Source organism: Tachypleus tridentatus, chromosome 6 (assembly GCF_004210375.1).
Source record: "Tachypleus tridentatus isolate NWPU-2018 chromosome 6, ASM421037v1, whole genome shotgun sequence".
NCBI lineage: Eukaryota > Metazoa > Arthropoda > Merostomata > Xiphosura > Limulidae > Tachypleus > Tachypleus tridentatus.
This window is the reverse complement of record NC_134830.1, coordinates 33014333-33032195: the sequence shown is the minus strand read 5'-3', so window position 1 is coordinate 33032195 and position 17863 is coordinate 33014333. Positions and strand designations below refer to the sequence as shown.

Here is a 17863-nt window from a genome sequence, read left to right as displayed (position 1 = left end):
ATACAGGTTGAAAACCACTGGTCTAATCCACCCAGTTTTGTTTTGTTTTTACAATGGGCACGGTGAAAATTAAGACACATTGAAAGGTTTGAAACACTCAGAGTTTAATGCCATGTGTCAACACGATATATGCCACCTTTTCACTGAGTCGTGAGTTACAATATAATTACATCACAACTCGTCACAAGTGTTTGTGTGTGCGTGTTATATTTCGAGAAAGTCACCGCGGTACTGTTATTTAGTAAAGAAAGACGCAGAGCATAATATTGAGAAAGCAGCAAAAAGATTCCAACATTTTTTTCTTTGTCTTTCCAATTGCAGTTCATAAGCATCAGCAAAATGTTTGTCTACCTTTGAATGTACGCTTTGTTTGTGTAATTAAAAAAAATCAGACGTTTTATTTGATAAAAACGGCATTGGTCTAGTAAATAGGGTTCATAAACCACGCCATACTCATGAAACAAGGCAGCAATAAATATAATTTATAAGTTATGCCATCAAGTACTTCTGGACGTTGTAAAGAAGAGGGCGCCACAGACATTCCTTGCCTCCCCGATAACAGCGCTACATACATAAACGTGGGTGTACTTATTCACTCTGATAAACAGAATACGGTGCATTTTTTTAGTTTTACCCGAGCGACCTGTTTGTTTGAACGATTCAAATGTCCGTTAATTACGAGCAGACCTTCAATGCACGTTTAACGATCTTATTGGTCCAACGTGAATTTTAATAGCAGAGTACAGTTGTAAAACCCTTATTAAGGCCAGCGCTTCAATTAAAGCTTTCAGTAATATACAGCCGACAAGAAAAGAATAATTATGCCTATAAAGCACCAACTAGCAGATATTTCATATGTATTGCAATCATGTCTTCTACATCAGCGCGCTAAACCGATCTCAGTCTCAGGCTATTTGTTTATTCTGACATCAGGGTAAGAACCTTGCACGTGTCACAGGGATAAGTGGCCCAACAAAAATTTATAATCAACATTCTATATTATTTTATTTATATATATATAAGCTTTTCTCTCGCATAATATTCTGATGAGTACAAACTTAAGTGGCGCGTAGAGAGTCATAGTGGACACCTATGGTTTGATTTCTAATTAAATTTAGCTTTTCCATTTCCTTCAAATTGTAGCCGGAAACAAATATACTACGTCTCTTTTGGTAGAGAGAGCATGCGCAGACCTCATCCTCGTCTTCATCCTTGTTGTTTTTTGTTTTTGAATTTCGCGCAAAGCTACACGAGAGCTATCTGCGCTACCCGTCCCTAATTTTGCAGTGCAAGACTAGAGGGAAGGCAGCTAGTCATCACCACCCACCGCCAACTCTTGCGCTACTCTTTTATCAACGAATAGTGGGATTGACAGTAACATTATAATGCCCCCACGGCTGAAAGGACAAGCATGTTTGGTGTGACGGGGATTCGAACCCGCGACCCTCAGATTACGAGTCGAACGCCTTAACCCACCTGGCCATGCCGGGGCAGCTTGACAGAGTGATAGAGGATGATATGAAGAAGGGCATAAGGGGTTTGGACCCCATCTTATTTCAAACTGATAGAGTTTTTAAAAACAGTGTGTCTTTCTTTTCAGCACTGGTAACTTTATGTAGTTTTGGTGCACTTTAATGTTTATTATCTTAACAAAATAGAAGCACAATTTCCTATCATTTGCTACAAATGAGTTTTTATTTTTCACTCATCCGAGAGACGGGTACTCCAGCTAATATTTGATAAATATGTTGTATTTCACTGATTTTGTTAGAGTCCTAAATCGCCTTGCAAGAAGAAGGGCTGAAAGTTTCGCACCCATTGCTAATCGTTCTTCCGTTTTGTCTACTCGCAACTTTTTAATGTCTGATCTTCCTTCTTCTGATAAATACGTTTTGTTCGTCTATGTTAGAATCCGAGATACAGTACATTTGGCAGCTTCATACGAACATACGTCCCAATCTGGAACAGCGACAATTTTGCTAACTTACAACTAAGTCATACAAACACCTAATGTTGCTCAAAGGTAATCTTAAAAACTGAAACCCTAAACTCGTATTTTCTCACGTAGTTGATAACAAATGACAATAACTGGACAAGTCGACATTTCTGTCTTCTATCAAATTATCCTCAAAATTGGTTTTGAAATTATCGCGTTGCGCTGGACTTCAAATCGGTGTGAAATTTTCAAAGTTGTAGCTTTAGCCTACAATATCAAGAATAGTTTGTTTGTTTGTTTTGAATTTCGTGCAAAGCTACACGACGGCTATCTGCGCTAGCCGTTTTTAACTTAGCAGTGTAAGGTTAGAGGGAAGACAGCTAGTCATCACCACCCACCGCTAACTCTTGGGCTACTCTTTTACCAACAAATAGTGGGATTGACCGTCATGTTATAACGCTTCCACGGCTGAAAGAGCGAGCATGTTTGGTGTGACGGGGATTCAAACCCGCGACCCTCAGATTACGAGTCGAACACCTTAACCCACCTGGCCATGTCAGGCCATCAAGAATAGAAACTACAGCTTGAACGCCCATAGACTGCTTGAAAGTAATGCATAAAAACTAATTTTAAGAGAAACTGAGCAAATGAATAATATCTAATACCTGACATAATTAATCCCTAAAAAAAAGTATATTAATTTATTTCTTTTTTCTTTGAACAGATTTACATAAAAAATACATGATAATCCTTACATGCATTTCACGTATTTGACTTGTATAGCAACTGTAAATTATAGCATCATATTAATTTTCTGGGCAGCGAGGGAGCTGCTTTTAGCACCTTCTTATACTTTCAATCTCTCATTATAAAATCTGCATGTCTAACCAGCTCCTTCCTACATCACTGTTTGCATAAGATCATATAAATATGAAACATTTTTTTAAAGTTCAAGTATGGAAGAGAATAGCTCGAGCTTTTCTGTTTAAACAGTAATAAACGCTCAGGACCCTGAACAAACACAAGATCTCGTAAGGAGCCAACTAAAACAGCTCTTAGAAAATGTATCAGATAACCGTTTTGATGTGTTTTTGTTCCAACCAGGAACAATTTGAAGATGGACCATTTAGTGACAGCCAGCAGATGAATCATTAGATATTTCAAACAAACTTCTCTTATTAAATAATCACAGACGACCCAGGCTCTTAAGGGACTGTATTTTTATCAAACAGGTATTAAAGAATATTTAAAATTAATTTCAACATCTGTTAACAAATCTGGCGTATGAAAAAAAGGTAAAATATAAGAGTTGGAAGTAATTATTTCCTTTTCCTAAAGTAATTATTTTCTTAAAAATTTCACTTTCATAGTTACCATGTGTCCTTCTTTACTAAGAAGGATATAATAAGTTTAATATAATTTCTTTGTTTAATGAGAGAAATTATATCTATTTAAAATCAATTGTATTATTTATGTTTTCAGTTTATAAAACAGCCATGCTATAAAGACACTTTAACTTTTTGTTGTTTAAAAAAGATTAGAATAAATCCTGACGCTTCTGGCATCTCCGGAGTCACAACTGTAGTTCCAAACAAAAATGAATTTTGATTATAATTCTAAATATTTAAAATGCTACATAAGAAGGTAATCTTATAAAGATATAGATACGAACTTCTTAACAAGGAAATAACTTTTTCGTCCGGATATATTTCCTAAAAAAAGTACATTATAATAGGCTACATATAGAAGAGAACATAAACGTTTTAAATTACAGAAATTTAAATGTAAATGAATCGCAGTCGAAGTATTTTCGTGGTAAAGAAGTAAATAATATAGTGTAGTCAAATAATTTATATTTAAGATTAAAGAAAAACATTATTGTATTTTCAAGTGTATTAAAAATTCCTTTAAATTATTTAAACATTAATCTTATTGACTCGCAACATAAATATTCTTGGTTTATTATCAAGGAAACTGTGGTATTGTATGAATAACACGTAATTCTTTTCACTTAACCATACATTGTAAATGTGGGTTATCTTCTCATTCTAAGAGGTAACACCATTTTAGGTCGGACTGCACGAGCAACAGTCAAACACCGTGTACGATGGGATACACTTTCTTTCAACCGTACTCAAATTACTTCTGGAAACAGAGGTTTGTAAGAATACACTCTGTCTGGAAGAGAGTTTACAATGAGACGTAACTTGTTCAATGAGACGTAACTCCACTGTTCGACTTTATTAGTTACGACAATGAAAAATCACCAACATGCCTTTTCAAATCCTTCTTCAATGTTCGAAGTTTCAATCTTATCGCTTTCTGCCACGTTTGCCTTAATTTTAAAAATTACTGTCAAGATTGGCGGATTTATACTAAGCAGACTAATCGATGCGTTTATGTTTACTCCCAACTGTATATAGAAGCACGAAAATGACTTGTAATACTATACGTGTGCATTATTCTTTCAGATTAGATTTCAAGTTTTAGAGGGTTCCCTGGTGCACAGATTAGAAAATTTTACATTTCAATAACACCAGGCAGAAAATATTGGAAAAAAGAGTGAGAGATAAGGTAATGTGTGGTTTGTTTTCAAACTGTTTTAAAAGTTATATTCTTCTTAATTAAGGTTAAAACTATAAGATAACATTTAGCAGTAGTAATAACGTGTAACTCTGCGCCTAGCAACAAATAATCCCTTGCATTTCTTACGTCAATTTAATTTTAGAAATTATTAATTTTGAATTTTTGATTTATAGTTTTTGCTTCCACACTGTTTTAGGAATAAATTTTATTTACAAATCTCATCTTTCTTACAGTACATACTAAGGTATTTTCTGTGAACTTCTGCTACATTCACAATTACAAGTCAACAATTATAGTAACAGTGGGGGGTGACTGAAAATATGTGAATTGGAAGCATTCTGTCTTAGTTTTGGAAGTATAACTTCTTTAATTAGCAAGATCTGGGGCATGCGACCTTCTTTTCACGAGGTTTTCTAACCATCTGTGTCCCTTAACCAAAAATAGATTTTTTTTTCAACGAGTATAGTGTATAACAACAATAACGAGTTTTGATTAAAGCAGACTACTTAAAGAGAGCAGAACTAGAAACGTACCAAAAATATACCCAGTAATGAGTATGGATAGTTAAATGTGCTGTTCAAAGTACTTTAGCTATAACTATTCGAATACGTGGCTTCATCAGTTGGGTATCCTCGCTGTTAACAATATTTCCATGTGTTAAAACATCTATTGATCCGTTTAACTATACCCATGAAAACCATCTAGGTAATACCAGCCTACGTACGAGATATTTATTGAAGTTCTTTTCAACTGTGTTTGAATCATGTTTTATATCGATATCAAGGTAAACACAAAATACTGCTTTGGTTACCACAAATCAACAGATTCTAAAAAATACAAGCATATCTGGACTTTTGCAGGAATTTCCGTTACAAGTATTGAACCGAAAGCAATATAATGAAATGTATTTACTTTAATACGAATTAGACCATATATAACGAAGATAATAGATAACAAGTCTACAGTATAAGATTTGAATTTTGTTCTATATAACAAATTTCAACAGTGAAGAAGGAAAGTCTGACATCCGAAAGAGTTCGGGTTTTTTGTGTTTTTTTGTTCTCTAACTGACTTATTTTGACCAAAAGAACTCCTATTTTTCGTTTTCTTATTCTGTGATTGACTAATTTTGACCCATACTTATTTATATCTTTTTTAGTATCATGAATACAGCAATTTTAATGATATTTTAAACTTAAATTTCATAATGCCGATCTTAGCGTTGCTGTCTGTCAGGACTTTAGGTAACCGATTCTTCTGACCTGTGTCTCTAAGATTTCTGAATAGAACAAATGTTGAATATCAAACACTTGCCACTTTGGGATTATCTTGAAAATGGAAAGCCTTAAATTACGTAAGCAGAGCAAATTAATGTAACAGTGTAATATGTATATTTTTAGAGAAATTTACTTAAGAATAGGTTTTAACAACTCACCCGTTATGTGTCCGTTTTCATAGGCCTGATAGTCCATCTCCAACCTTGCTTTCTTCATCAGGTTGTCCGGTGAGGTGGACATACTGACCATCGAAGCTCTCTTAGGTGGTCTCCCCGGCCTGCAACTGGATAGTCAGAAAACCCGTTACGTCGAACAACACAGGGGATTTTCCACCCCTGACAGAGAGGGCATGGTAATAAATATCAGCTTGTAACAACAATACTTGTGAGAACGTGTTAGAGTTACCACTAGTTCACATGAAATGTCAACCAGGGTTTTCCTGCCAACCAACAGTTACAATACGATTCAACTGTATTATTATGATTATATTTTCCACGTGTAGCGCCAAAATTCAAATAGCACGTTGTTTGTTTCGAATTTTCTAGGGGAAATGAAGTAAAAAGCAACATCACAAAGACTTGAATTAAATTAAAGTTTAAATTGTTCTATAAAAATTTCATGATTCGTACAGCGATTAAATGAACAAAAATCGGAGGAGAAGGTCATTAGCCCTAAATTCGTTTGAACTTAAGACAAGTCTTACGGTTCAAGGTTGTTATTATGCATCTCACAATCATCACCACAATATCGATAGTCAAACCTAATGAACGTGAGCGAAAGCTTAAACTTTTTCTCAATAAACCGTATTTAAAAAACAGATAGAACTGTGATAAAATTAAGGTGGTAATCCGAAGGTCGTGGGTTCGAATCTCCTTCATACAAAACATGCTCGCCCTTTCAGCCATAGAGACGTTATAACGTTACCGTCAATCCCACTATTCGTTGGTAAAAAAGTAGCCAAAGAGTTGGCGGTGTTTGGTGATCACTAGGTGCCTTCCATCTAGTCTTACACTGCTAAATTAGGGACGGCTAGCGCAGATAGTCTCGTGTAGCTTTGCGCGAAATTAAAAAACAAACAGACAAACAAACAAATTAAGGTAATTAGTACTAACCCCTGAAGCAGGCTGTGAAGGACGAAGCATGAAAACTCGCTTTTAACAATGCAAAGGTAAAATCAGTTTAAAAGTTGCTTATTAACTTATATTCGTGTAATAACATTATATCAAAATAAAACATAACTGTCAACGTATGAGAGAATTTTAAGAAATAACAATATTTTTATATTTTTATACCCCTAGCGTTTAAAGTATTTGGCAATTTATGTAATTGAAAAAAAAATTATAAAGAGTGAAAATTATGTTCTGATTTTGGTTTCACAATTAAAGCATTATTCCAAAATATAAGGTTTGGTTTGAATTTCGTGCAAAGCTACTCGAGGGCTATCTGCGTTAGCTGTCCCTAATTTAGCAGTGTAAGACTAGAGGGAAGGCAGCTAGTCATCACCACCCACTGCCACCTCTTTCACTACTCTTTTACCAACGAATAGTATGATTGGCCTTCACATTAGAACGCCCCCACGGCTGAAATGGCGAGCATGTTTGGTGCGATAGGAATTCGAACCCGCGACCCTCAGATTACAAGTCGAGTGCCTTAACCACCTGTCCATGCCGAGCCCAAAATATAAGGAATAAGAGATTAATGGTGCTATTTTTATGATTGTGATTTTGCTTGTGATAAAAAGATTTTTAAACATGTTTCTAACGTTTATTGTTTTGAGGAGGTAAGTTGTAATGATATCTTTGATTTGTTTTTTGTACACACACAAAGTTGTAACAAAATAATTATTTTGTTTCTTGTATACACAAACAGTTGTAATGTAATCATTGGCTTGTTCCTTGCATACTTAAAACTTGTAATAGAATCTTCATTTTGTTTCTTGTGTATAGAAGAGGTTGTAATGTAATATTTTATTTGTTCCTTGTATACACAGAAAGTTGTAATGGAATCTTTGTTTTGTGTCTTGTATACACAGAAAGTTGTAATGGAATCTTCGTTTTATGTCTTGTATACACAGAAAGTTGTAACTGAATCTTCGTTTTGTGTCTTGTATACACAGAAAGTTGCAATGGAATCTTCGTTTTGTGTCTTGTATACACAGAAAGTTGTAATGGAATCTTCGTTTTGTGTCTTGTATACTCATAAAGTTGCAATGGAATCTTTTTGTGTCTTGTATACACAGAAAGTTGTAATGGAATCTTCATTTTGTGTCTTGTATACTCATAAAGTTTTAACGTAATCTTTCATCTGTTCCAAGAGTTTGAAAAAGATATTCTCACGTAGTTTTAATGATTATTTGATAACATATCAAAACAAATTCGAATTCACTCAAAATATAAAGGTTATTGTTACAAAAGGGGCTTTTGTCGCTTAGTAATGTAATCTTGTGGAGAGCGAGAAACTTTTGTTGTTCATTCGTGTCTTTCAATTTGAAAACTTATGTTATATAATTCTTCTCATGCTGTCCTTTAGAAAACATTTGTTGTTCACTCATGTGTACTTAGTTTATCAGTTAGAAAACTACTGTTGCATATTCACGTTTTTAGCCTACCAGTTTAATAAACATTTATTATGCAATCGCGTTCTTAATCTGTCAGTTAGCATACATTTGTTCTTCAGACATGTGTACTTCGTATGTCAGTAAATTTATCGAACAGATCCGTTTTTAGTCTGTCAGTTAGGATACATTTGTTATTCAGTCATGTGTACTTCGTATGTCAGTTAGTAAATTTATTGAACAGATCTGTTTTTAGTCTGTCAGTTAGGATACATTTGTTCTTCAGTCATGTGTACTTCGTATGTCAGTTAGTAAATTTATTGAACAGATCCGTTTTTAGTCTGTCAGTTAGAAAACTCAGGTGTCCTTAGTTTGCTAGTTGATAATTTATTGTTTTTCAGTCATGTGTACTTAATCTGTCAGATAAGAAATTTCAGTCGTTCAGACACGTATGCCTAGTCTGAACTTACTCTCTTAGTTAGAAAACTTCTGTCGTTTAATTATGTGAACCATATCTGGCAGTTAGACATTTTTTGTGACTCAATCACGTGTACTTAGTTTGCCAATCAGAAAATTTCTGTCTCTCAGTTATTTGTACTTATTTACCAGTTAAGTTCTGTCAATCAGTCTTGTCTTGAATAACGTGTACTAACTGTGTAAACAAACTTGTGCCATTCACTCAATATACTCAATCAAGTCACTTAGAAACTTTCCATTCTTCTCTCATGTTCATTATTTTCACATATAAGTGAAACACATAAGTTGAAAATGTACTTGCGTTGTTGAAATATATACTAGCATTCTACACTTGGAGACTATGTCCATATCATCAAAATATCTAGATCCACGTGCTTGCCAACTATCGCTTGCTCACCACGATAACCAAAGCTCAGCCAGAAGTATGGTTGGGTAACTTCGGGAATTTAATGGTCAGTGATAACGACTTCTATTAAACACTGCTGGAGCAAATTCAGTAACAAGCCCTTTACGAGATTAAATATAGTTTGAAGCTGTGAAGTCAAGCGCAAGTTAAAATCCAGATAGCAAGCAATAAATGCCAGATATAAAACAAAATTCTCTCGTTCGTAGTGGATATGTATATATTTGCGCGCATAAAGTTCGATTCGGAAAACAATGGGGAGATAAGAGGTACGACACAGATGGCGTGCTCTCATCACGGCAGACTGCACGAGACTTCTCGACACTTAAGAGAAAGGAAGCGGACTTCTTACTCTGCACTACGGCTGGGACATCGTCGGGAATAATGACATCTTCATTACGACGACTAGCTCACTATCTTTACAAGGACCTAGCAAGATCGTGCCTGATAAGTTCTTGTCTTTATCAGTTGGGTCACGTTGCGGTGGCTTATGAGATGTAGAAATCAACAGCTTGAGTTTTATGGTCTTTTATTCATTGTAATAACATCCAAATTGCCGCAAGAAACAAAACCTTTTTGTTTTAAAAACAAGTTAACTGAAGATTATTTTTTTTATCATTCCTCTCAGTTTATATATTGTAGCTCGAAACTTATTCATTTGTTTTCATAAGAGCTTTTATAACTACTGTTTGTTTTAATAATTTGTCTGCACTTATAGTTTAAACCTTGGTGAAGAAAGGGGTAGTCGTTTTCAAAGAGGGTTTTAAAATTTGTCAAATTTGTTTAAATTAAATCAACTGCAATATAGTGTCATTTGACGTAATTTGTTCATAGTTGTCTTTCCTATTATTATTTTAGTTTTATTTTGAGAATATAGCGAAACGTCCGATTGCGAATAAGTTTGTTACTCACTTGTAACTCAAGATGCCGTTTCGAATACAAACACTGTTTTTGTCCGTCTTCAATTTATTTACTATTGAGGTTCTGTCTTACTTTATTTCTATGAAAAACCTAGCACTAACATCATCAGAGCAGTTTTTAAGCAGTTCCTATTATTACTAGAGTTTCTGATAACTGAAGGAGCTTTATGATTAATGTAACTTATAAAGTAAAATAAGCTTTTAGTGCTTTTGATGTTTCGTTTGCTTTTTAAACTTTCTTTAAAATATTGTCTTTAACAAACAATCGTTTAACAACGAGTATGAAACATTTTAATATTCAAGACTAATTCCAACCATCCTTATTTGAACACCTTACGGTTGTATAGATATCAAATATCACGCGTCTGTCTTAGAATATATATCATCTTTAATGTGAAGCTACAACTTTTAAATCTTACTCAAGTTCGACTCCATAACCAGAGTATTCCTTATGCTGACAGTGGATGTTAATCTCTATTGTAAGAGTCGTTCAGGAAAGTTATTTACAGTTTTATGGGGTAGTTAGTAAAATTACAGTCAACATCGCCATAAGAAATGAAGTTATTTAACGACTGCATAGACTTGGTTTTGAATTTTGTAGTACAGTGTGGTTGGATAGTTATAGAAGGGACGTGAATTTTAAAAGCTAAGACTTGCTAGTGAAGTTATGTCGACGATTTACTTCTATGTCATAATTCGGTTCGCGTTAGTTTGATTGCGTTTCCGTACAGCAGTCTTGATTCATTTTAAATCAAAGCTTTACCTCTTTAAATACAAAATTGTATTTCTTGAATTACATTTAATTTAAATCGTTTGATTTTTCGCTCTCGCCTTTCCTACCTTTTATCGCAACCTATTTTTGTCTTATTGAAATATTTACCAGTAAAGTTTTTTTTTTAACTTTACACAACGCCATCTCTTTTTTTAACTTTACACAACGTCATCTCTTTTTTTTTTAACTTTACACGACGTCATCTCTTTTCTTTAACCAACCACAAATTACCCACTTTATCTGCCCTTTTACATACTAGGCCTTAAAGTTAAGCCTCTCATCATTGCAGTGATCAGTTGATTATCTTTTATTACATTCTAAGTCTTAATAGGGATACCTCGATGATAATTCAAAACAGTAAAATATTAATTACTGAAACAACAGTATAACAATGTCATTGGTTCATAAGTGCTCATAAATTAAAGCGAAATATCTCATATTGTGTTTATTATGTGATGTCCCCCCTTTTTTTTCGTAAGACCGAAAGTAAAAAATCAATACCGTAGAAACTCTCTAGTCATGACTCAGATTTCAGGAACGACAGAACAGTTTGAAGTTTTTTCTAATCAAAACAATAACAAGAAAAAGCAGAGAGCAATACTGAAACATTATTTAATTAGTACCACTTATTTTGAACACTTATCAAAGTAAGTTCACAGGCATTAGGTACCCGTTTTCTTTACGAACATGTCGAGGAAACAACGCAGACTGTCATAATGAGTTGCGTTGTTAGGACGATGCTGAAATAATCCGAAACTAAAAAGGGGAGACTGCTCTTTTCATTTATGACTCATGGCTTAATACAACAGGCTGACTGCACCGGTAACGCTGAGGATAAAACACACACACACGCGAAGGGCTGGAATAGGAAAACATGTTCTCACTGTAAGAAGAGTTCTAAAACGCATAGCAAAAGACAGTGATTTCAGAGTGAAACTTTACTGAAGAGAACATTGGTGCAACGAGAAAGTAACATTGTACACAACCTTACTATTCAGTTGAAAACATTTTATTAAATGAGCAGTGTTGTATGTAGTGTTGTCAATAAAGATCATAGAAGAGAGGTGTTTATGTTCGATGTATAATCTATGCGTGTGTATAATAACCAAGTACGAGTGACGTATTTACCATTCACGTAACATAAGTAAACCTAATTTGGAATTACAATGAGAAGTAAAAAATGCCCTTAAAAAAAAGGGGAAAAAATATGAAAATAAAAACACAGTCGAGAGAATAAACCTTATACAACAGACGTTCTGAATAATCTTAAACCTTATACAACAGGCGTTCTGAATAATCTTAAACCTTATACAACAGACGTTCTGAATAATCTTAAATCTTATACAACAGGCGTTCTGAATAATCTCAAATTTCCAACGATGGTTCAGGTTAATTACCAGAAATAAAACCTAACAGAAAATAAGAGAAAAAATCCTTAGAACTTATTATAACGACATCTGATTGACATCAACTATGTCTAAAGGTGTAACGCACTACAGCGATCGCTAATAAACACGTAAGTAATTCGGTGCACAAGTGTATGGCGTAACTAGTGATTAGCTTGCCAGGCTGCAACTTTGAAGATCCAATGTTCCAGTCTCTGAATACTCCCATCTTTAAGACTTAATGTTTTATAATTGCAACAGTCAATTACGCTATTAGAGTAACTGTGTAAGCGGCTGGTGCTACTGACTGGTTCCCCCCTTTCATCAGCCGCTTTAAATTACGGAACCTTAGGGGTGGCTCACCTGACCGTTTAACATGTGTGTTGGATATGGTACAGCTCAGGTTACCACCAAATCGATGGCCAACGTGAAAACAAATCTAGAATATTTCTTTCATTTTTGTGTGTTTAGTTATATATATATATATATATATGGTATGAGTATGCACATTTATTTATATATTTACAACAATATATTTAGTGAGACACAGAAACGTTAACCTGAAGCTTGAAGACAATTTGATTGGTCTGTGAGATGGAGGTGAAGTTGAGTGTGATAAATCAAGGGTCGAACTCTCTTACCACAACCCACGGGTCCTGCACATAGGTGTGAGCAAGTTTACTACAAATATGTGTTCGGTTAGCCTTATACGTGCACAAGGATATCCGTAGAGACATACATAAAAATGGAGAGGGAAATAAACAGTGATAGAAGGACAAGATCGGAACATATACTAGTGAAACAGTGATAGCAGAACAAGATTGGAACATATACTAGTGAAACAGTAATAGCAGAACAAGATCGGAACATATACTAGTGAAACAGTGATAGCAGGACAAGATCGGAACATATACTAGTGAAACAGTAATAGCAGAACATGATCGGAACATATACTAGTGAAACAGTGATAGCAGGCCAAGATCGGAACATATACTAGTGAAACAGTGATAGCAGAACAAGATCGGAACATATACTAGTAAAACAGTAATAGCAGGACAAGATCAGAACATATACTAGTGAAACAGTGATAGCAGGACAAGATCGGAACATATACTAGTGAAACAGTGATAGCAGGACAAGATCGGAACATATACTAGTGAAACAGTGATAGCAGGCCAAGATCGGAACATATACTAGTGAAACAGTGATAGCAGAACAAGATCGGAACATATACTAGTAAAACAGTAATAGCAGGACAAGATCAGAACATATACTAGTGAAACAGTGATAGCAGGACAAGATCGGAACATATACTAGTGCGTTTTCAAGCCATGCTTTCAGAAACAGCATTACAAATTGACGGTTGTAATACGATAAAACTAGCAAAATGCAATTCAGCAGAATACATAAACCACAACTCCATACCACTCGGAAAAAGTACTCATCACCAGTACGTTAATAAGTCTTATCTTAATGTTTGTTCAGATACAGGTTAAATAAAACTGACAATAATATAACACTCACTTTAAAAAGATTCGGCATATGGCATCTTATTATGAAAAGTGTATTGAAATTGAAATAGTTTTGAAGGTCCAGCATGCACACTGGGAGATTTCAATACGAGTGTATGATTTTTTTCAATAAATCAGTAATTGCTGAACGGAGGACAGTATATAGCAAACAAAAAATAGAATTTGGTTTTGAATTTCGCGCAAAGCTACTCGAGGGCTATGTGCGCTAGCCGTCCCTAATTTGGCAGTGTAAGACTAGAGGGATGGCAGCTAGTTATCACCACCCACCGCCATCTCTTGGGCTACTCTTTTACCAACGAGTAGTGGGATTGACCGTAACTTTATAACGCCCCCACGGCTGGGAGGGCGAGCATGTTTGTTGCGACCGGGATTCGAACCCACGACCTTCGGATTACGTGTCGAACGCCTTAACACGCTTTGCCATGCCGGGCCCTCAACAAATAGAAAAGATGCAAAGTTCATGTATTATGTTTCTTACGGACCTGATCTGAATGAATATTTTAAGATAATTGTTCTTCTAAAAACTTATAACCCAGTATGTTTTCGACTTTACCACAAATGTTTAGCTCCCAGTATGAGATATATTTATATAAATAGAGGCTTAGTTAATTCTATACAGCTCATATGTGAACGTGAGAAATTTTTGGAACATATCATATGAAGATCGTTTTTCAAAATAAATATGTTCATAATGGTTAACATAATAATCCAAAACACACAGACAAATAATCAGATTTTAGATCTAATATAAGTTCTAAGTAATACAAATATTACACAAAAAGAGACGAGGTTGCGAAAAATATTTTGTTAATCTCATGATAACCAGATAATTTTGAATTATACATATATTAGCTAAGAGGAGATCTGTTTTTGAATAATGTTTTGTCATTGTCATGGCTGCTAGATTATTTAAATAAGGAAAACATAAGGTGAGTTTTTGTTTGTTTGTTTGCTTTTGTAAAAAGCCGTACAATAAGTTATTTGCGCTCTGTCCAACAGAGGAAATCGAGCCTCGGATTTTAGTGTTCTAAGTTTGTAAACTTACAGCTAACCCACCGATTGACAACGAACGTTTGAATACCGTTTTGTGAGTACCATAAAAACCACGCCGTCAAAACGTGGTCAGTTGAAACCTTCGAAAGCCAGAGTTTCATGCAAGCTAAAAACTTCCCAGCGGCACCGCCGTATGTCTGCAGACTTACAGCGCTAGATACTGGAGTGGGCAGAGCACAGATAGTTCACATGTGTAGCTTTGCGTTTGACTTCAAAACAAACTGAACTGAAAACAAAAATATATCAAACAAGTGAGAAGAAGGACTAATGTGCCGATTGAGGCAGATATTCATGTTACCCATAGGTGGAAACACCAATCATGTGAAATAACGTGACCGACCAGTTGACATAAAATGAGTAACACGTAAACATGTTTAAACCCATCGACCGATACTCAATTTACAGCATCAATATCATGATATCGCCTTCTCATTTAACACTTTTCAGCAGTCGACTCTGGTGATGAGCCAAAACCACCTGTTCCTATCAACATTTGTAATCGTAATACGTAGTCAATAAAGAAATTTCTAGATATCTGTCAATAACATAACGCACACTTAAATTTTGTGATATTCTACGTAATGTAAATTCGACCGAGAAATGAATCATAAATGTGCTGCTTCTAAAGATGAAACTTACTTTCTAAACCTGATTTGTGGAAAGACTACCGACGTTACAACAATAACATTTGTGTTGGAAAAATAACGAATATTCCACTTACATAAGTTCGTTTCTTGTTCCGTTTAACTTTTTATTTTCATTTTTTTAAATTCTTCTGTCATCAATGTCTGTAATTCACAAAGTTAACATTTCTTAAACCACTACATGTTTACCCAACTTAACGAGTCCACTTCTGCTAACTCTGATATTTATTGAACTAGTTTATATAAGAACAGTTTCACTAGGTTCGGTATTTTCTCTCATTCGAGTCCAGTTCTTTTAAGTTCAGTATACTTTCATATATCCCTCATTCGAGTCCAATTCTTTTAAATTCAGTATACTTTCATATATCCCTCATTCGAGTCCAGTTCTTTTAAGTTCAGTATACTTTCATATATCCCTCATTCGAGTCCAATTCTTTTAAATTCAGTATACTTTCATATATCCCTCATTCGAGTTATTCTTTATTGGTTCGATATGTATATACAAAATGTAAATCAAACTCTGCCACCTTCAATATATACTTAGCTAACTTACTCCAGTTAACAGTATATATTTAAATTACTCCAGTTAACAATATATACTTAATTTACTCCAGTTAACAATATACAGTTAAATTACTCAAGTTAACAATATACAGTTAAATTACTCAAGTTAAGAGTATATACTTAACTTACTCCAGTTAACAGTATCTACTTAAATTACTCCAGTTAACAATATATACTTAATTTACTCCAGTTAACAATATACAGTTAAATTACTCAAGTTAACAATATACAGTTAAATTACTCAAGTTAAGAGTATATACTTAACTTACTCCAGTTAACAGTATCTACTTAAATTACTCCAGTTAACAATATATACTTAATTTACTCCAGTTAACAATGTATACTTAACATAGTCTAGTTAACAGTATATACTTAAATTACTTCAGTTAACAATGCATACTTAACATACTCTAGTTAACAATGTATACTTAACTTACTCCAGTTAACAGTATATACTTAAATTACTCCAGTTAACAATGTATACTTAACATAGTCTAGTTAACAGTATATACTTAAATTACTACAGTTAACAATGTATTCTTAACTTACTTCGGTTAACAGTGTTGGCTTCATTTAGGTTTTATTACTTGTTTCAGATGACCGCACACATTCAACTCCCATATGTTTCTTTAACATACAGCTATTTTCTTGTACCTCATGCTTATCACAATGCTGCAGTTCCTCAGGAGACTTTGTCTGTCTGTCCATCTAACCATTTATCTTTCTAAAATGCTCTAAGAGTTTACATTTCATCAAACATTTAACCAAGAATAAGGGATAAAACACGTCACTTTTAACACTAGGCCTACTAAGGAGGTTGTAAAAGTTAGTGAAACGTTTATTGCGTTAGATTTCATTTGTTTGTTTTACTACTTCATTAAATAACACATTAGAATAAGAATACTTAATCAATGACCCCTAAACGGATAAACATATGAATTAAAATAGACCATACTTGGCTTTGTGGAACACAAGTCTGATATATGAATGGTTACAACACAAGTTCGAGTTAAAAAACAACATTATGTGGACTGACAGAACAACTAAAACTGTGCTAACTCATACTCAATAAATATCTTGAATTTTATATAACCTGCATACAAGTAATAAAAATTGGATTTAAAGATATAACAATGCATGTAAACACAATTCTGAATTGAAAAATCGCACATCATTGGGACTTTTAAAAACACACAAAAGTTCTGTACTTGTATTGTTATAACAATCGTGTTATATACAGTTGACATAAATCTTTGTTTGGGAGACAAAATATATGTCGTATAATAAGGCAATGTCTGCGCTAATTACAGTACAATTCTTTATAATGTTATCTAATTCCTCTAGACTTCAAATGTTTACTTGTTATATTCTCAGAACTACTTTGTGTTACTTCTGAAAATATAACTTCAGTCATTCGACAGTAAACGGCATTCTACGTTATTCAAAGTAACATCTAGTCTAACCGAAAACTTAAGTTTGAAAAATAATTTTAAAATTAACGAAATTACTGTTGGTTTTCGAGTAATTATGAAAAAATAATTGCATAAACGTATAAATGTCTACACACAGGTGTTCAACTTACCATATTCGTGTTGGTTTTCATCATGTGCGATTCTGAGAAGAAGTTTCTAAAATTCTAAAATAGTAACTTGTTCGTACTCTCTAAGCCTCGTTTTGCAGACTCACTCGAGTTAGTTTAAATTCCAAAATTTCCAAACAGACGTTTGTAACGTTACCAGCAGAAAGAAAACGTATACTGT

At 34.1% G+C, this 17863-nt stretch overlaps 1 protein-coding gene across 3 annotated transcripts in view; it reads right to left on the bottom strand.

Moving 5' to 3' along the window:
• LOC143252207 (dachshund homolog 1-like) overlaps window positions 1-17863 on the bottom strand; it is a 109773-nt gene that overhangs the window by 47138 nt on the left and 44772 nt on the right. For 2 of the 3 annotated variants that reach the window (XM_076503982.1, XM_076503980.1), the window contains exon 2: window positions 5958-6082. In XM_076503982.1, the coding sequence (XP_076360097.1) occupies window positions 5958-6082 (125 nt within the window). The remainder of the gene's footprint in view (window positions 1-5957; window positions 6083-17863) is intronic. The other variant, XM_076503981.1, reaches the window with a different exon arrangement.